The sequence below is a fragment of the Aspergillus welwitschiae genome, assembly GCF_003344945.1.
Source record: "Aspergillus welwitschiae strain CBS 139.54b unplaced genomic scaffold BDQ94scaffold_2, whole genome shotgun sequence".
Lineage (NCBI taxonomy): Eukaryota > Fungi > Ascomycota > Eurotiomycetes > Eurotiales > Aspergillaceae > Aspergillus > Aspergillus welwitschiae.
In genome coordinates, this window is record NW_020798696.1 from 135,803 (window position 1) to 154,363 (window position 18,561).

General features: G+C 51.2%; 8 protein-coding genes across 8 annotated transcripts; 4 read left to right on the forward strand and 4 right to left on the reverse strand.

Annotated features, from left to right (window-relative positions):
- Positions 1-688: 688 nt before the first annotated feature.
- Positions 689-2,818, forward strand: BDQ94DRAFT_133723 (sulfite oxidase). Its single transcript, XM_026764342.1, has 2 exons — positions 689-1,178; positions 1,261-2,818. Exons 1-2 carry the CDS (start codon positions 934-936, stop codon positions 2,735-2,737), a joined length of 1,722 nt encoding a protein of 573 aa, XP_026631360.1. The 5' UTR covers positions 689-933; the 3' UTR covers positions 2,738-2,818.
- A 1,192-nt stretch (positions 2,819-4,010) lies between these two features.
- On the forward strand, positions 4,011-5,443 carry BDQ94DRAFT_165492 (uncharacterized protein; the record flags this gene model as incomplete). Its single annotated transcript, XM_026770321.1, has 4 exons — positions 4,011-4,278; positions 4,357-4,693; positions 4,774-4,849; positions 5,003-5,443. 4 exons carry the CDS (start codon positions 4,011-4,013, stop codon positions 5,441-5,443), a joined length of 1,122 nt encoding a protein of 373 aa, XP_026631361.1.
- Positions 5,444-5,839: 396 nt separating this feature from the next.
- Positions 5,840-6,543, reverse strand: BDQ94DRAFT_165493 (uncharacterized protein; the record flags this gene model as incomplete). Its single annotated transcript, XM_026770322.1, has 3 exons — positions 5,840-6,232; positions 6,316-6,439; positions 6,509-6,543. The coding sequence occupies 3 exons, from the start codon at positions 6,541-6,543 to the stop codon at positions 5,840-5,842; spliced, it is 552 nt and encodes a 183-aa protein (XP_026631362.1).
- On the reverse strand, positions 6,362-7,028 carry BDQ94DRAFT_133725 (uncharacterized protein). Its single transcript, XM_026764343.1, has 3 exons — positions 6,910-7,028; positions 6,509-6,853; positions 6,362-6,439 (listed from the first exon to the last, which is right to left on the reverse strand). Exons 1-2 carry the CDS (start codon positions 6,983-6,985, stop codon positions 6,648-6,650), a joined length of 282 nt encoding a protein of 93 aa, XP_026631363.1. The 5' UTR covers positions 6,986-7,028; the 3' UTR covers positions 6,362-6,439; positions 6,509-6,647.
- A 2,559-nt stretch (positions 7,029-9,587) lies between these two features.
- Positions 9,588-11,773, reverse strand: ergS. The gene has a single exon (XM_026764344.1). The coding sequence runs from the start codon at positions 11,685-11,687 to the stop codon at positions 10,131-10,133; it is 1,557 nt and encodes a 518-aa protein (XP_026631364.1). The 5' UTR covers positions 11,688-11,773; the 3' UTR covers positions 9,588-10,130.
- Positions 11,774-12,436: 663 nt separating this feature from the next.
- BDQ94DRAFT_43375 (GNAT family N-acetyltransferase) lies at positions 12,437-13,603 on the forward strand. Its single transcript, XM_026775761.1, has 2 exons — positions 12,437-13,277; positions 13,330-13,603. Exons 1-2 carry the CDS (start codon positions 12,746-12,748, stop codon positions 13,557-13,559), a joined length of 762 nt encoding a protein of 253 aa, XP_026631365.1. The 5' UTR covers positions 12,437-12,745; the 3' UTR covers positions 13,560-13,603.
- Positions 13,604-14,359: 756 nt separating this feature from the next.
- Positions 14,360-15,905, forward strand: BDQ94DRAFT_133730 (uncharacterized protein). Its single transcript, XM_026764345.1, has one exon. It carries the CDS (start codon positions 14,519-14,521, stop codon positions 15,686-15,688), a length of 1,170 nt encoding a protein of 389 aa, XP_026631366.1. The 5' UTR covers positions 14,360-14,518; the 3' UTR covers positions 15,689-15,905.
- Positions 15,906-15,916: 11 nt separating this feature from the next.
- BDQ94DRAFT_133733 (uncharacterized protein) lies at positions 15,917-18,552 on the reverse strand (the record flags this gene model as incomplete). The annotated part of the gene is made up of 2 exons (XM_026764346.1): positions 17,077-18,552; positions 15,917-17,026 (listed from the first exon to the last, which is right to left on the reverse strand). Coding segments are annotated over exons 1-2 (2,428 nt in total), but the record flags the coding sequence as incomplete, so codon positions are not given.
- Between the last annotated feature and the right edge of the window lie 9 nt (positions 18,553-18,561).

Here is an 18,561-nt window from a genome sequence, read left to right on the forward strand (position 1 = left end):
CACACATCTCTCTTCTTCATTTATCTTTCTCTAATCTGCATCGGATGTTGTATCAGATACAAATATACCTTCAATCTTGAGCATTTATCTCATGTAAAAATTCAAGACATATCACAATCACAATCTGACACTAATTGACAACGACACAGCAATACGCAATACAGCATTACCCCCTTATCTACCGATTTGCCCCCAAAAATACTCCAAACTGCTATGATCAACAAAATGTCCGGATGCATCGGAACAACAGCCACCTCATCAAACCCAATTCCCGCATCTAGACCGCGCATTCACCAATCACGTCCCATTCCATAGCCACTTACCAACCTCATCGAACTAGTGTACCATACTAACTGCGGAGGAGTAACAGATAACTGAACCAAATCCGAGATCCACCCTGACGATAATGTACCCCCCACCCACAGCTACCCCAGCCCTACACTCCCCTCCCTACATCTTCCCCCCATGAAACAAGTATACAGAAGTCCCTCCACCACCCTTCTACATCTGATTCCATCTACACAAAGTACCTTGCAAACAAGAAATTATGCCGATCTGACTCAACCCAGTCAGAAATCCCACCCTACCCCCTCCTCAACCCGACAGGTCCGGCGATTCCTCGGCTCGTAAACACCGCAGATAACATACTCTAGTTCCAATTCGATTTAGTGGTACGTAGTTATGATAGTCATGAAGTCACCCGTTCCAACATTCCACCACGCACACACTCAACCTAGTAAAAATACATACATACATTCCCCCTTTCCCCTCTTTTCTGCTTCCGGCGTTTCTTTTTCCCTCCTGTTACTACAATTATCTCTACTATCTGCTATCTTAGCTATTGCTCATCGAGCACATATATAAAAACCATCATTTATCCCATCTATCCATCTACTTTTTCATATCCAGCATCTCAGAAAAAGGTTTCCGGTCATGACCACTCAAACCACCAACATGACCACCCTCACCGCCCAAATGGACACCACGAACCGTCCCGACGAATGGAAGATCGAGCAGGGTATGGCAGGTCATAAACTGCCTATCCTCGATCAATCCGGCCTGGACACGGTGCATATTTACCCGCCGAAGCCGACGCAGCTGTATAAAGATGAGGAGGCTATCGAGGCTGTAGGGGATCGGAATGAGTTGTTTAAGAGGGAGAAGGAGGGGTGGAAGGGGTATGATCATCCCCTTTCTCTTCTTTTGAAGATATACTATTACTATGTTGGGATGAATTACTGATGATATTTTGGTTTCAAGATATGTCGAATGGGAAAAGTATCCCGACAAAAAAGCCAAAGCCCACCGCATCCTCACCTCGCAGACCTTCTCCCCCTGTCCGGATTACATGTTCGGTCCTATCCCCGACACCAACCCCGTCCTGACCGGCGAGGACTTCAAGCAATGGCACGCTGCATTGGGGGGTGAACTTGCCTCCGTGGCGGATGATAGCTGGCGCACGGTTCTCCGGGAGAAACATCCCGATATGCTGCATCTCCTTCAGTTCCCGTATAACGGGGAGCCGCCGAAGCGGCTGGTTACTTCGAAGGTGGTCACGCCGAATCCGCTGCACTTTGTGCGCAATCACGGGGGCATTCCCCTGATCGAGAAGGATAAGTGGAGTCTGACGCTAGACGGACTCGTCAAGCATCCGAAGAGCTATACCTTGGACGATCTGCAAGATGAGACGCGGTTCCCGCGGATGGAGAAACTCGTGACGATGCAGTGTTCGGGAACACGGCGAATCGAGCAGATCGCCCTGTATGGGGGGCAAGGTGATGAAGTGCCGCAGGCGCCGTGGGCAGAGGGGGCCATTGGGACGGCGAAGTACGTGGGGATCAGTCTGAAGAAGGTGATTAAGGATTGCGGGGGGTTGATTGCTCCCGCGAAGCATCTGGAGTTGTACGGCGCGGAGACGTATATCAAGGATCTGGAGGCGATGAATTACGTGGTGAGTGTGCCGTGGTCGAAGGTCAAGGCCAACGAGGTGATTCTTGCCTGGGAGATGAACGGCGAGCCATTGCCCAAGATCCATGGGTATCCGTTGCGGGTCGTGGTGCTGGGATATATCGGTGCGCGCAGCGTCAAGTGGCTGTACCGGATCAAGGCGATTGAGAACCCATCCCGAGCACCCGTGCAAAGCAGGGAGTATCTCTACTTCAACCAGCAAATCGGAAAATATAACCAGCGTCCCACGGACGGGATCCAGATCCAGGAAATGCCGGTCAGTTCGGCGATCATGTCTCCCTGGACGAAGCAGGTGATCGTCCATGACGGGAAGATCCGGTGCAAGGGATGGGCGTATTCCGGGGGTGGACGGTGGCCGGAACGAGTCGAGCTGTCTGCCGATGGCGGGTTCAGTTGGTATGCGGTGCCGCAGGAGAAGTTGTCGAAGAAGGGGAGGTGGACGTGGCGGACGTGGGAGATGGAGTTGCCGTGTGATGTCGAGGGGTGGATTGAGATTGTGTGTCGGTGTTGGGATAATTCGTTGAACACGCAGCCGTTGAATGTCCGGGCGGCGTGGAATTGGGGACTGCATGTTACGTCCTCGGCGCATCGGATTAGCGTCTACAGTGTGAACAAGAAGCATGAGACGACGAGGAAGAAGATTGAGAAGATGGAACATTTGGGCATTCCGCTGGCGCCGTTGACGTTTTACCAGCCGGTGCCGGGGCAGACGGAAGAGGAGTATGAGCAGTTTTGGAGGGAGCATGATCCCAGGGATGTGGATGATTAGATGTTCTGAAGTGGGTGTGTTGTGAGGATGATTCAGATTGTTTATCAGTGAGCGAGTAATAATACTGTTTTTGTCTGCAACCTCATGAAGAATCGTAATTAGTAACTACCACCAGCAAGCTTTTGTCTCGACTTTCACTCCCATAGTGGTATCATTCACAGTCAGTGCTTGGCAGGTGAAGAATATCGGTCCTATGTCACTGTAGTGAATATATCAGGGGGAAAGTATAAGAAAAACAAATCCTATCGGGAGTCTTCTTCTCTTCTCTCTTTGTTCACCAACTCCACTAGACACAGAAGCCACAACTTTTAGTATCAGGTTCATAGCGGGAATGATTGAACAAGAGTCCTCCACAGAGTCAATACGCCAAACCTACGGGCCAATTTCATCGATTCAGGCTCCTTTAGCCAAAGTCTGAGATGGAAATGCAGTGATATAATTTTATTCAAATAATTTAGATAACCATGGGGCTACCACGATTTAATTGGTAGTAGAATGACTGGTCGCCTTTTATTAGCATAAGCTGTGGATCACAGCCATGAGGACCCATTAATATTGTATCTTTTTATTAATACCAATCTGTTATATGCCATTCACTGCCATGCTGCATCTGTCTGCAGTGCACAGTCATCTTGATCATCTGTGCATCAGGCATGAATCCCACTTGAAGAACGAGCTGGGAATGCACAAGGCGGTCGAGTTCCACCAGGTCCATATGTGGTGGAAACTTCCGACCTGCTGGAGGCTCATTTGGGGCATCCCCAAGGACCAAGTACCGCTTTAAGTAGTAAGTGTCTAGGTCTATAAGAGAGCCTCATCGTCCTGTCATCTTGGTTGGCAGGACCATCTACTCAATCAGTTTTCTCATTTGTTTTTAGTATATATTCCAGAGCTAGGATTCGCAGCTTTGACGCGCACTACTAAGCCCATGCCCTCAATGGCACAACTCAAGTATACTACTAGTATACGTATCATCATATATGAAGCTGGCATGGTAATACATGGTAGCCTGATTTGGCCTAACCACCGCCAGAGCCAGTGCTACAATCTGTGATACCTGCCTGCTTTTATAAGTGAATAGACCCAGAGCCTTGTGAAACCCACACACTATGGTAGATGGCTATTTAAGCCATGTTCTTGCCCCGCGATACGGCGAGCCCACCAAGGCTTTCTATCATCTTTAAGTTGATATACATAGTACAATCTATCATTTTCGAAATCGATTCAGCTCATCGTATTTCCAGCACCAATCCCCCCCTCTATCCATAGTAGTATGGAAGACACTCTAGCTCCGTTCACCCAAACGGACGCAGAACGACAAGAACCGCGGGTTCAACAATATATCCAGACAGCTGGTCACATAAATGACCTCCAAGTCCATCAACAGACCAGGACTACTACTAGCACCCCGAGCTCCCACGGCACATCTGGCTCTAACTGGGACATCAAGGAAGTCAACGCCGTCCGAGCGATCCCACTGCTCAATCTTCCACCAAGGCGGATCGTCCCAGCGAAATTCTTCCCAGGGAATGGTCATTCAGGTCAGTACATCAGCCACAGTCACCTATAGTGTGCTCATCACCCACTCTAACAATCTTACCATCAATTCGACTGCCCAGAATTTGCATATATGCGCCGATCAATCCAGGCTGCATCTATTGACGATCTCAAGGCCTTCATCTCAGCAAGATATGAGGGGAACCCGTTCCTAGCATTCTTCTTTGACCTAGCGGGGCTTATCACCACCGATACTTCAGAAGCAACCATCGCTCGCGCGCACCAAAGGAGTGTCAGCGGAGATTCCATCCATTCAGATCTCTCCACGCCCAGTGATGAGGACAGCTGCGAAAGTGCAAGTGTTCAGGCGCTCAAATCCTTTACAAAAGCTGTCATGTCGTATATGGGAAATGATACATATTTGTTTCCTCGAACCTTTAACCGTGTCCATTTCAAAAGGTGAGTACTACTACTCGTACACGTAGTATAACAATGGTATATACAATGACTCGAAAGTTGATGCTAATAGCGTCATCTAGTATCCCTAACAACATCGAATTCAGATGGAGAATGGCAGGGACCACATATGTCGCTGTGAATGATGGATCTGTGGGAGTAAATTTCCCAGGTAGCGTTTCTGGATCAGATCGAAGCTCAAAGATGCGGTAGCGAGTTTCGAGGTAAAGAAACTAACACATTCCCCCTCCCAGCGGTTTCATTATGCAAGTCGCGGATTTGCAATCTTCATCTGCTTACAGTCTACCGCAGTGTAAATCGCGACATGCTGGGGGAATTAAGCGAAGTTCTGGAGAACCGGAGAAATTCAACCCAACGGTTTTTGCCCAGGAGGTAGGCGAAATGATTGGGAGTGTGGGCGCTCAGCGATCTAGGCCTGTTCTCATAAAACATACTAGCGACCAGGAGGCCTTTGTGATCTGCATGCACGGAACGCTATTCTATATAAGCGCGGCATATTTTTCGCCGGAATATATCCATTATATCGAGACAACCGAGCCTACGACGATCGCTGCTGGGGAGAATCTTCTATGGATTCGAAGATCCATTCATTTTGATCTGAAATGCCCGGAGGATAGAGGCCAGGCGTTGAAGTTTTTCTGGGCGCTGGTGAAGTATATTGCCAGCGGGGAAGCGCGATCGAATATGGTGGCTGCAGCAATTGATGCTGCGAGGGACATTCCAGTCGAATGATCTAAACTGATTGAATCTACGATCCATTGGTCGTGGAGAAAGTTGGGGTCGGGAAAGAGCTTCGTGTCGTCGAGGTGCTTGAGAGCACTAACGTCAATTGCTAGGTACACCCATACTTTATAGTCTTTTCGATAGTAGTTGGGGGTTTAGGAAAATCAGAATGATTTAGGGCGGGGCATGCGCATCTTAGGACGAGGTAGCTACGACAGGAATTTGGTATTGCGAAGGGCTCAGAGCTTATTTTCATAAGTTATTCTTAACCTAAATTTTCCTCAAATAAAATCCCTTTAATAACTACCCTAACCACCACGATAACTCCACTACACCCTAAGAATCCGAGTAAAGCACCAACTAGTGAGGGGGGTATTTTCAGCCCATGATAGGCTGAAACGTGCATCATGAGCCCTCCGCCGTGGTGGCAGATTTTGACAAATAAACTTGCATGGCGCCAACCTTTGAAGTCCCACTTAGGAGGTATCGAAACAGCCTTGTCAGCGCCCGCATAGCCTCTAGCCAATCATCCCTCTCGCAAGGATTATACCCTCTTGTAAATTCCAGCTCGAAAAATTCGTTGCCCGATATCCCTTTTGAATGCACTCTGCTGATTTCATCAGTAGGAAAATGCCCACGGGCAATGTAAATTTGAGGGCCATGGAAGCCAACCACGAAGACCTCCTGATCCTGCAATCCCTGGCTGTGCTTGTGAACGGTAAGAGTTTTTGCCAGCTGGCCAAGCATGACACTGAGAACTTCCCCAACGAACTCCTCCCAGGTCTGTTCTTCGAACCACTATAGCTTGTTAGCCAAGAGACACCGGAGAAATCAATAGAAAAACTAGTAGAGGAATATGTGACGTGAAGAAATATACGCACCCCGGTATAAGAGATGATCGGCAGTGAATTGTCACGGGGACCTACTGTCACCTGACCCACCGGCCTGCTGGCATACATTTGACGCCCTATCACATACTTGGATGATGATATCGAATTAGGGGACCTATTATTCGATGTGAGTATTTTTCGATACAACCCTTGTTTATCCGACACGGAAAGAGCAAGCACTCACCGAATCTCGAGACCCTGCGTCTGTTCCTGTTCCATGACCCTCTTGAGCTTCCTATAGACCATCTGCATTAAAATCCGTAGTATGAAGCCTTGTGAGGAGATGAGATGGCGATGGGACTCTCGCCCCGTCACCTTCCAGTTCATTCGGGGCAGCACAATCTCCCCTCTGGATGTTGTAGGGCCAATGGAGCTATGTGCTTTGTGGGTAAGAGCAGTCTGGTAAGTGAAGAACTCCTCGAACAGGAAGCGAAATTCATGATCCCATCGGGCCAGTCGAACAAGTCAGTCCCCCGGGCAACGTTGATTTGCTTATAGACCCACGGAAGAAGAAGTTTTACGTCGTTCTCTGTAATAATGAATTAGGAGATGTTGGCCTGTAGCTGGGGAAGGGTTGCAGAGTACCTTCACGATCCTTACTGACCACGCGGGGAATTAGCCGATCTATATCAACAACCCGGGTCTGGACAGTGGCAGACATGATGCTGGGGGGAAGAAATGACGCAGATATCGCAACAAATTCATCCCCACCGAGGGCGGAGGATGATGATAGATGAACAGGCCAGTAAAGGAGACCGATTTCACGTTGTTAATAAGTTGGCCATGAGAGGAGTGCATGATGGAATCCAGCTGCATAGAGATGAACACAGAAATGGCTGGCAAGGCGGTCTGAGGACGGGATGTGCGTGATCATGTGGCTGTCCATGAGGCAAGCATCGCCTCCTGGTGAACCGTTGACTATCTTTATGCTTTGAGGTTATTGTTCTGTGATATTCTGTGCGCAAGTATATTCTGGCAGGTCAGGAATAAGCTTATTGCTTGAGTGTCTAGTCTTGGGATGGAGGCTATTGGCAGGGATTGGCTATACAATGATTGCGGCTGCAGAGTCAACGAGAATGGTTCAAGGATGGGCCTCTCGCGAAGATCGGCCTTCATGGTTTAGTCCCATAAAGTAGGATGGGGTACTCTAGTGATTGAGAGGACCGGTATGACCTACTGCTTGATACGGTGCTTGGATGAATCTCATTGGGCATCATGCTCATGGGGGACAAACTTCAAACCCGTACTTGCCACAACTCGCTATTTCTTAGCCGGGGTTCAAGTCAGCGTCAATAAGCCTTAGGCCTAAAAAGCCATATAAAGATCCATCAAGGAACATTTAAATTATAAGGTCACGTAAAGAATATTGACGAGCAAGTTGATATTTTGTCCTCGGGCCCATGGTTTGGGCTCGAAAACGATGCATTGCTTTACCGTATGATGATGATCATTCTCCAGAGCGTAAGCACTGCCAATACTGATCATGGCGCCGAGTCGACGGAGTACAGGCAGCGGAGGAACAATTTCACTGTGCTGCCAATGTGGCGACTGATGATGACTTGGCTATTGCGATGAGCCTCATAACTACAGAATGAATGGCCCAATGCCTTCTATTCCTCAGCTTGAAGAGCACCTTGCTAAGCTTGAGCATGACACAGAAGGACGGAAGGGTAAGAACTTCAAGGGCTCCTTTGCTTCGCGACGGCGAGTAGATCCTGGAATCGTGGTACAGAACAACGGGGAAAGGTCATGTTCCTCTATCACAAGGCTGTTGAGTTATTGACGCTGGCACAGGTAGTGAAGGTTGTCACGGGGCCATGTTTTCACAATGCGACGGTAGAGGCTCTTTGCAGGCTCAAACTATCTCATCTATGTCTGTTCGCGATACAGTCTTGAGTCTCGCTGAAGCAGAGTGAATTTCAGACGGGATGCATGGACTGTGGAGAATGCATGGTCTAATACTCTACGGGATTTTTCTAAGCTGGCCAATCAAGAATATTGCGAGAAAAGAAATTGTATTGATAAGGAGATCTCTAGATGAACGCCTGCGTCCGAAATATCTTTTCTTCTATTTACCCCAAAATGACAGTACCGTCATTATCGAGTCTCTTGCGAGTCTTTATAATCTGCAGTTTGCACCACGGCCGGGCCTCTACCTGGGGCGAGAAGTCGAGGAAGCTTGCCGATGATCATCACGTCACCCAAAACCAGATGGTGTCAATAGCGGCTGCCATGTTCCACATGAGGTTTTAAGAATATCTCCAAGGCCAAGGAAGCTGTAAGGGACATTATTCAAATTAGCCTGGACATGCTCTCGGATCATGATCCTTCCAATGACGAATTGGCATTCTGTATACTCCGCAGCGCTCTGTTGTCTCTGCGCGATGGGAAGAACCTGGAGTCAGACTTGATGATTCATTGTCTAATTGGACGAGGAAAGTAGACGAGCACAAGTGAAGATGTCAACCTTATGAACGAGCATACCACTAGCGATGGAAAGGCTGTCAGAGACATCGGTTATGGGCCCTAGGAGAGTGAAAATGTGTCACTCCAGGCACGTCAAGATCACTATGACTACTGCTGCCACGAGTGCAAAGTACAACAGTGCTTTTCTGACGGGGTATACCAAGCAACCTCTGGCTATAGATGCAGATATTGGGATGCCACCTGTTTTAGCAAATTGCAGCATAGCCCATCCGGTCTTGATCCATGGGCGGGCTGAACCATTGTCTATGTAACAAAGATGGACATGGAGATACTACTAAATATACTACTCCCTTTTGGTTCGGATGTTATACCTCAGAAGGAATGGAAGACGATGTTGAGAAGAGAGTATTGCCAGGACTCTGAATCTGAGCCTGAGTCTGAACCTTGAGAGTGCCTTACATGAGTCACCTAGCTAGAGCGTAGACCATCACACAGCGTCTCAGGACCAAGAGCTCTTATGCTTGTTTTCTGAAGATCTAGTATTCAGCGTGCATCTGAAGCATAGCCGAGTTCCCGTTCGAGTCGGTTATCCATGTATGGAAAACTATTTACCAATGGTATAGGCTTAAGTAGAATAATCTTCAGCATACCACATGTTTAGCACCCCTATCCAACTACGTCTGATTACATGGGATTCGTTTATGCTGCTTTCCCAGTAGCCACTCAATCCGTTAGTAATATTTCTTGGAAATGGATCTAGGTTGGCATGTCGGGCACCCAGTTGCGACAGGGTCAGAAATTAGTGCGACAGTGTCAGAACGGAGCTGGAAAAACAGTTCAGTCAGAGTCAGAGAAATCCTCATACACGTGATTTAAACTCTTTGAAATAAAAATTTACAAAAATCCCTGATACCCTAAATATCCTAATAATCCCTCAAACGACCCTAGAATATCCTGAAAATATAGATATAATAACTGATTTGTTTCAGAAAAGCTCGTACGGAGTCAGAAAAACTCGGTCTGATACTGAGTATATTTGCATGTGATAAAGCTCATCCGATGTCAGGATTTCTCTGAACCGAACGCACTAATTTCTGGCCCCGTCGCAACTGGGACCCCTGGCATGTCCCATATTAGATAGTAAGTAGCAGGGCGTCTGGTAGTGATTCTTCGCTGTACAGAATCCAGAAATGAATATATATGCTCAATTAACACTTATATGCGATAAACTTCCGTAATATGCGAACCAAACCATATCATACACCCACCATCCACCCATCATCCAGAATATACACCGAAGAAACCAGAATAACCCTGAAACATACTTACTTCAGTTACACCCCTTCCCTTTTTCTCCCCTCCCAAATGGGCAAAGCTGATCACCCCCAAACCACCCTCCTAATCTTCACATTCGCAACATGCGTAACAGCCACGACCCCCAACCCGCCCCCGGCCCCGGTCAAGACCAAAAACAATCTTTCCTCTAACCCCTCCTCGGTCCTCCACTTATCATGATACGCCTTCTTTCCCTGAATGGACGGCAGCCGTCTGAACGCAAACCGATACGCCCCTCTAGCAAGATGCTCCAACGGGCCCCTCAACCCCCTGACCTCACCCAGCTCCTCCAACGGCTCAAACCCAACACTCAGATACGACACCCCGGCATGCCGACACAGCGCCATCGCAGCAAACATCAACAGGTCTGTCAGTCCCTTGGGAGCTGTCGGCAGCGCAACGCACGGATCAATATGGTATCCATTGTTAGCGCCGCAGTAGCGTAGGGCTGCGAAGGCGAGCGGCACGCCGTCTTTATCCTTGGCGTAGATGTATGTCATGAGGGAGGGGAGGAGGGTCGAGGAGAACGGGGAGGTGTATTCGGTGATGAAGGCTTGGGGGGTGGTGGAAGTGTTGCGGGTGGTGCGCCAGGTTGTGTAGATATCCTGTAATTCATTTTCCAATGTGGTATTGCTGCCAGGGATGTATATGTCTAGGGTTATGCCGCCTTTATTTGGGTTTAGGAGTTGTTTGTTCTGCAAGAGGAGACGCTTTCCGGTTGATTCGTTGAGGAGGGCGTTGGTGGTGGGGTTGAGGACGCGTGAGGTCCCGAAGTGGAGCATTGTCCAGTTGTTGGTGGATTTGCTGCCGGTTAAAGTCTGGGTTTCGGCGTAGTGTGTAAGACGCGGGCTGGCGCCTAGGAAGGCCATGCCGAGGAGGTGGGCTTTGCGGTAGGTTTTGAATTCGGAGAGGAGAGATGGGATGTTCTCTTCGGAGCTGATGGGGTCGCCGGCTATGATGGCCGTTTGGTGCACGACTTTGAAGCAGAGCGCCGCGGTGTGCGTGGTGTTGAGGAAGATGGTGTAGCTCGGGTCGAGGAGGGACATGTGTGAGACTTGGCTGTGTTTGGCGGCTAGGTGGGTGATGGTGGTGAGGATGGGGAGGGAGGTGGTGATGGGTCCGGCGAGGGTTATGATGCGGTTGGAGGGAAGGGGTGGGTGGATGGGTGACGATGAGGGTTTGTGGAAAGAGTCATGGCTTGTGCGGCTGGAGGGGATGCTTTTGAAGTCGGAGGTGGAGGTTGATGGGGACGAGGTGATGGTGCTGCTGCTGTTGATGCTGAGGTTACAGTTGATGATAGATGAGGGCTGAGGAGCGAGAGGATGGTGCACAGGTGCCCAGTGGGTGACGGGACAGTCGAGTCGGGCTTGTAGGAGACGCTCGTACAGCGATTGTCCGATGGTGTCGGCCAGCAGCACCTTGGTGTTGGACTGCTGGGATTTCTTTTGCTTGCGGGGGGTGGATGAAGTCATGTCGGAGTATTCATATGAAGTATGTAGGATTGATATGCTCAGTAGATGTAGAGTACAAGTACATATAGAAGAGAGTAGGAACAGAGGAGAGTGCAAGCAGAAGAAGTGCCGCACTTGGACTCGAGACATATAGGAGAAACCGGACAAAGAGGAGAAACCCTCTAGGCTGCCGTCAGCACTGCCATTGGGCACAGCGTGTGAGCGAGGCGCTGAACTGCCCGAAGCTGTTGATCGGCGCGAACCCTGCCTTGTGGGGCCAGCGACAGTAATTTACACGGACATCGCCGTTATGAGGAAGCCTAGATGGCTAGTACTTAACAATAAAGGTTTCATCGAGAGGGAATCGCCATTGACGACAATGGGCTTGAGTGGTCGGTACCAATCTTTCGCCTTTCGTCACTCTCTTTCTCTTAGTATCCCGTCTCTGTTAAACGCAATCATCGTGAAGAACTGTCTATTCCCTGGAATATGGCTGCCTGGTGTGCTGCATGATTGTTTCGTCTGGACCCTATTTGTGGCATCCAGGGTACAGCCATTGTGGGGCGACAGGTGTATTCGGGGGCTGTGATTGGCCCGGCGGGCTAATCCAAAAGCTTAGGGGTCTCGCCTTGCGGACCAAAGGCTTGTTGGTCAGCCCTATATGCAGCTCGGAATCCGCGGGTTGCCAGGCATCTGTATACTGTGGTGGCTGAGTGTCAGAGATTGATGAGTAATTAAAATTTTTTAACTAACGTTACTACATAATTATGAGTGCGAAATAGTGTATTACTACAAGCATTAGCTAAGGATTACTGCCTGTGCACAGTAAGCTCGTCCTACTCCATGATTCTACTAGTCTTAAAACTATTGCCTAGTAGAACGAGCTAGCACAGCTTATACCTAATTAGCTTCCTCTTCATATTATCATGGTCACCTTCAAATCTTCACCCGTTCCTTACGCCAATTCCATCCATAACACGATGTCCCACACACGACCCGATCAAAACTACATCTCCACACACTCATCTCGGAACGATCTCGGAATGATTCCATCGGAACCACGTGATACCAGCAAAAACTGGCAATTTTTTCACAGGAACAAAATGAGTCAAAAAAAGAAATTCTCAATTATTTATTCCAATCTTTCCTAGTCATTAGCCCGTTATTAGTGCACCCGATCATAGCCGATATCATTCATTATCTTCATCATGCATCGACTGCGTCTCCCCACCATGCCCAAAACATGCATTCGGCCCCAGCTGCAAACCCGCCTAATCAGCACCCCCTCACAACCCAAGCCAACCCCCGCACGCGCACACCAGAAGCCTCACAAATATGACTTGCACATTCTCCCCGCGGCACCTAGTGACAGCCCCGCCATCGCGGACGTCTTCCTGCATGCTTTCTCTGACCCGTTCAGTCGACGCATGTTTCCCATCACTGACGATGTGCGTAGCTGGTGGGTTGACCAGTTTAGACGTGATATTGAACAGGCGCGGGATGCTGCGAATCCCAGCACTGCGTTCTTGAAAGTCACTGCGGGTGAGGAGGGGACTGTTGCTGCGTTTGCTAAATGGTGGTATCCTGCGCCGTCAGAGGGATTACCTTTGGATGGTGAGAAAAGTCAGACCAAGACTGTTTGGCCCCCAAGCTCGGATGCCGATCTCTGTGAGCGGTTCTTTAGTTTGATGGACAGTGAGAAGAAGAGGGTCATGGGAGGGAGAAAGGAGGGGTATTTCTGTGAGTTGTCCTTTTAGTATCATTATCTGTCTGAGCCATGCTGACCGCTCAGACCTCGACATGCTGGGCACTCACCCCCAGTTCAACGGCCGGGGCATCGGATCAAGATTACTGCGTTGGGGACTAGACCGGGCAGACGAGAAAGGCGTGCCGACTTTCTTGGCTTCCACGCCTGCGGGACGGCCCCTGTATGAGAAGTATGGGTTCGAGGCGGTGGAAGAGTACGAAGTGATTCCGGGATATTTCCAGGCGTCGATGGTCCGGGAAGCAAAGTTTTTATAAATATGACATGTATAAAGTGTGTATAATAGCATAGAATAGACCCACATGAACATACGTTCACATCATCAGCGGTGAACCATTTATCTCTTTCCCATTGAGGACGCAATCTGCAGCTGCTAATAGCAGGCCACGTAACCCCAAAAATAGGGCCAACCACGGATGATCGGCTCAGCCCTACAGGGCGGGCCCCACCCCATTCCCAGGCCCAATCCGGCCAAATAACCCATCTGCTCCCTCCCCCAACCCCCGTTTCCCATTTCCCCCTTCTTTTCTCTCTTCCTCTCTCTCTTCTTCCCTCCTCACCCCATGTCCCTCCCCCATGGTGGTCCAATTCCCACACCACCATGTCGTCCCCCATCCCTAAGCTCCTCCGCGAGTCGAGCGACCTCACCATCACCTCCGCCTCCACCCCCAGCACAACCACCTCCTCCACTACCATCATTCCTACGAATAATGTAACCTACACCCGCGCCTCCCGAAAGCCGTCCACCAAGCTCACCACCCTCAATCCCTTCCGCAAATGCTCCTCCCGACAAAAACAACACCACACTCGTTTCCAATTATCTCACCAACCTCTCTTCCGCAACTCCCTCCTCGCCGGCGTCGGCTTCCTCGAGCTCGCCAACGCAGCCGACTTTGCCGCCAATGTATGGAACCAGATCCCCGTCCCGAAATACGCGATGGTGTTTATGGCTATCGGTGGACCAATCGCTCTCCTCATAACCTTAGTTGCTGCTCGAGACTTCTACCTGAGTTACACGAACATGCAGCTGCTCCTGAAAGAACGTCGGTACCTGCGCGAGCTACTTGATTCCGTTACCACAACAAACACCACCACCACCACCACAACAACAACAACACAAAACACAAACACTAATACGCAAGCCGAAATCCTTCTACGGAGTAGACTAAGCGTCAACTTCCGCGAACTCGGCACCGAAATCGTCGACCGCATCCTCATGGACGCGCTGATGGGATTCGGCGCGCTCCTTGTCGGCACGGGCACCATCATGGCGATCTTCGGAGCGAACCACCACGTCTACGTCGCGAGTAACTTGCTGAGCGGGTACATAGGCAATGGATTAGCAGCAGTATTCGGGCTCGTCAATGCGATCTGGTCGGGATATTTGGTAGGCAGGTTTCAGGTTTGCTGGGGTGTTTGCCTTAATATCACCGATACAAACACCACAACAAGGGAGGTAAACAACCATGTGACGGAAGTCACCACCATCACCACCACAGATACAGACCTGGAAGCAGAAGTGAAAATGTACAAAGACCCCCTGAAGCTCCGCTTCCGCAGCTTGCAATTCCATGCGCTCGTTAATGGGATTAACGGGCTTGTGGCGGGCGCAGCGAGCATGGTTACAGCAACGATGTGGTACGGGTATGTGGTGTTGGTGCCGTGCATTGTGAGTTTGATCGCGTGTAACTGGTTTTGGAGGGTCAGGGTCGGGTATGATCGGCCTTTGTTGTCTTCGAGTACTTCTGCTTCGTTGTTGTCAACTGCGGGTGCAGGGAGGCGAGGTGCTGGTGGTGGTGGTACAGCTACCCCTACTACCAATGGAAATGGGGGAAGTGGAGGGAATGAAAAAACCGACCTCCTCCTCGACCTCAGCAGCGCGACACATCTCCATCGCTTGCTTGCATCATCCACCAAAGACAGTGGGATACAGTTACCCCGACACATCCTCAACCGCCAGAACCCATCGTCCGTCATGTCTTTCCTTACCCGGAATGGCATGTTCGAGGGGTTCTGCGTCTGGATTGATCATGATAAAACCCTAGAAAGGGGCGTGGAGGATTTACTTGATCTTGACTCATTAATAACCTCCCCTGAGGGGAATAACAATAACGAAAAGCCTAACGAGGAGACTATCAATGAAGAAGAGGAGAAGGGCAAGGAACTCTCCCTCACAGCCGACGATTTCTTGACTCTCGCGCGCCACGACAGCGACATCCTCCTGCGGAAGATGAACGAGTATCTGGATGGGAATGTTGTCCGGGCTGTGGCGTATCGCGAGAGGTTTTTGTTGGAGGTGTTGGGGGTGGTTGTCTATTTGGAATCTATCCCTAAGGATAATGAGGAGGTGGAGAGGAAGAGGAGGTGGTGGTTTGGGTGTTTATAAAGTTGTGGATTTTATACTAAGTAGTACCTGGTGTATTATGTGGTATGTGCTGGACACAGATGATGGTGGGTGGTGTGTGTGTGCATGCTTGCGTGCATTAGCTTGATTATTTTTTTTCGCTCTGGATATGCTGTATATGCTGGCATAGATTACTAGATTAATATTGATGTGGATGGGATGGGATGGATTGGGTAATGTACTAATAATGTATCATGTGAATTTCATCATCTCATATCATATCATGTCCTTTGATATTCCTCTATCGTAACTTCTGTATGTAGCAGTCCTTATCTGGAGGGCACCATCGGCTTCATTCTACATATACAGGCGCCTTCACCAACACATTCATCGGTCCTCTCCCCCTCACTTCTGCCGTCACAAACGAGGCGAACCGGATGCGTCCCGGTCCGCGCTCGCGCTCCTCTCGTGTCTCTCCGGCTGGTGCGGACGGTCCTGGCCGCCGTCCCATCAGCGAGCTGAACACCGACCGCATGCGTTGCTCCCGCTGCGGCGGTCCAGTGTCGCCTCCCTCAGCCTCGTCCGGGCCCTCTGCCCGCTCCTGCTCGGCGGAGCCACCCGACTCTGTCCGCACATGGGTCAGTGGCGGCAGCCCCGTCTCGACCTTCATGGTGCTCTCCTGGACGACTGTCCCCGGGAGAATGTACTCGACGCAAATGTCGCGTGACTCCAGCGGGATCTTCTCTGCAATGCCCACGGCGTTCTCCACGATCATGCGCGCCCCGTTGTCCAGCCCCGGCGGCGGCGGATCGTGCAAGTGTGCTACCAGCGTCGCCACCAGGCTGTTGATCAGTCGGTCGATGAGCTGGGCCCGGTACTCGTCCGCCTGCGGACCCTGCAGGTTCGTGAGCCCGTCCAGCGTGGTGCGCCGCCAGTTGGAGATGCGCGCGATCGCATTCTCCTTGTCTTCCTCTGTGGAAGGCTGCGCCTGCTGTCGTCGCAGGTTCATCTCGATGCTTTTCAGCTGGCAGCTGAAGGTGGGCTCCAAGGCCGGGTGGAAGTAGCGCTCAAACAGCTCCTCGACTAGCCACCGGCTCACCACCGCTCGTCCGATTGCTGTCATCTCCTTGGTGCCCGTGGTGTGCGCGTCATCATTGACGAACCCGTTCAGCCAGGAGGGCAGTGTTGCCCAGTCCTTGCGGATAGAGAAGGCGAGATCTTTGATCGCACCGTCCAGTCGACCGAACCGATTGGCATACTCATTGTCGTCCAAGACGGTGCGGGAGACGGCCATACGTTGGTGTGCTACAGTATTCTGAAGGTGCTGTACCTGCGCTTCCTTTTCGAAATAGTAACGCTTGACCTTGGAGTATTTCGCCTCTGCACCTGATTAGCAATGGTTTCATCCCAGGGCAGCTGCAGCTACTTACGAAGCTCGTCATGCTTCTGGACCAAGGCCCGCACATCTATCTCAGCGGCATCCTCACGATCACGCCGGCTGTCACGCGAACTGGGCGTATTCCGGCCCTGCTCCGGCGTCGACGCAGTATTGTTCCGGAAGCCAGCTTCCGATGGATAAGGGGAATGCCCAGGGACAGGAGACTGTCCTGGGGGCGCGGAGGGACGATCGGGCATGCCACTGGCAACCGTGTCTTGATGAACGGGGAGTGGGCGTAATGGTGAAGGGGGCCCAAGGGATTGGCGGGAAGAAGGTCGAGGGCCGACCGTGGGGTCCAGTTGGGGCGGTGTTGGGGCCAAGTCAGCGGGCTGTCGGGACGGCTCCACCGGTGACGGACGAGTAAGATGTTCCAGCAGGCCGCTGTCGGTATTGGAGCGTTGGACGGAAGGATGCGGTGAACGAGGAGGTCGGGTGTCGAGCGTCGGCGTCGGACCTGTGTTCTGCGGCATGGGGGATCGACTCGGTGGCTGCTGTTGTGCTTGAACTTGGTTCCGCGGGGGCTGAACCGGAGATTCTGCAGGAGTATGAGACGGTGTCGGAGTTTGGGATTGAGGTGGTGGCTGAGGTGCCTGACCCAGAATTGGCGCCGGCGGCTGCTGTTGCTGCGGTTGTTGCTGTTGTTGCTGCTGCGGTTGTTGGGGTCGACGGGCTTGAGGAACCTTGGGCCACGGGGCGTCTAATTCATGCTCTCTCGACCAAGAGGTTCCCGGGCGGCGTTCGGACGTGGTATCGATGGATAACGGTCGCTGTTGTTTGGATGGGCGACCCGTGGAGATTTTCTTGACCGACCGGCTGCGCTGCAGTATTCCGGACTGGTCGCGCGCGGCTGCTGACGAGTGAAGCGAGAAGAGACTGCGACGGGATTTGCGAGGTTCTGGCTCGACGGGTTGCAGTGGCTCGGGTGGCAGCGGCCACGACTGATTGAGAGGGTCAGCATCGAGGATGGGTGCAGGGGACGCTGGCCGTACCGGCGTGTCGTCGCTGCTGTTGTTGCCTCGCGGGCTGGTATGACGCTGACTTTTGGAGCGACGCAGGGGATAGGAGGTGGAATATTCCTGGGTATTATTGTCGTGTTGGTAGAGTTGCGGAGAGGCACCTGGCGTGGTGGAGGTGGAAGCAGAAGCAGAAGCAGTGGTGGTGGTGGTGGTGGTGATGGTGTTGACAGCGGTGGAAGAAGGCGGGGAGGCAGTGGTGGTGGTGTTGGTGGTGGATGAAGTGACAGGCAATGGAGGGAGTCGCTCGCGGGAGGTGGAGACGGAGAAACGACGGTCGAGATCGTCGTCGGGGTAGACGCCAGGGGCAGCGGGCAGATGCTCGACAGATCGGAATGCAGACGCGGCAGCAGACGGCTTGTGCTTACGGCGAAAGAGGGGCATGGAGAAGGGTGAGGGAAAGGAATGATGGGAGAGAGAGAAGGGGGAAGTGAGAGAGAGAGGGAGAGAGAGAGTAAGACGGA

What these genes read in the sequence shown, in the direction of transcription:
- BDQ94DRAFT_133723 (XM_026764342.1), top strand. Translation starts at nt 934, where the DNA reads ATGACCACTCAAACCACCAACATGACCACCCTCACCGCCCAAATGGAC. An exon ending in GAGAAGGAGGGGTGGAAGGG is followed by an intron (nt 1,179 to 1,260) that starts GTATGATCATCC and finishes TTTGGTTTCAAG; the next exon opens with ATATGTCGAATGGGAAAAGT.
- BDQ94DRAFT_133725 (XM_026764343.1), bottom strand. Translation starts at nt 6,985, where the DNA reads ATGTCTGCCACTGTCCAGACCCGGGTTGTTGATATAGATCGGCTAATT. An exon ending in GGTCAGTAAGGATCGTGAAG is followed by an intron (nt 6,854 to 6,909) that starts GTACTCTGCAAC and finishes TCATTATTACAG; the next exon opens with AGAACGACGTAAAACTTCTT.
- ergS (XM_026764344.1), bottom strand. Translation starts at nt 11,687, where the DNA reads ATGTCTCGAGTCCAAGTGCGGCACTTCTTCTGCTTGCACTCTCCTCTG.
- BDQ94DRAFT_43375 (XM_026775761.1), top strand. Translation starts at nt 12,746, where the DNA reads ATGCATCGACTGCGTCTCCCCACCATGCCCAAAACATGCATTCGGCCC. An exon ending in GAGAAAGGAGGGGTATTTCT is followed by an intron (nt 13,278 to 13,329) that starts GTGAGTTGTCCT and finishes CTGACCGCTCAG; the next exon opens with ACCTCGACATGCTGGGCACT.
- BDQ94DRAFT_133730 (XM_026764345.1), top strand. Translation starts at nt 14,519, where the DNA reads ATGGACGCGCTGATGGGATTCGGCGCGCTCCTTGTCGGCACGGGCACC.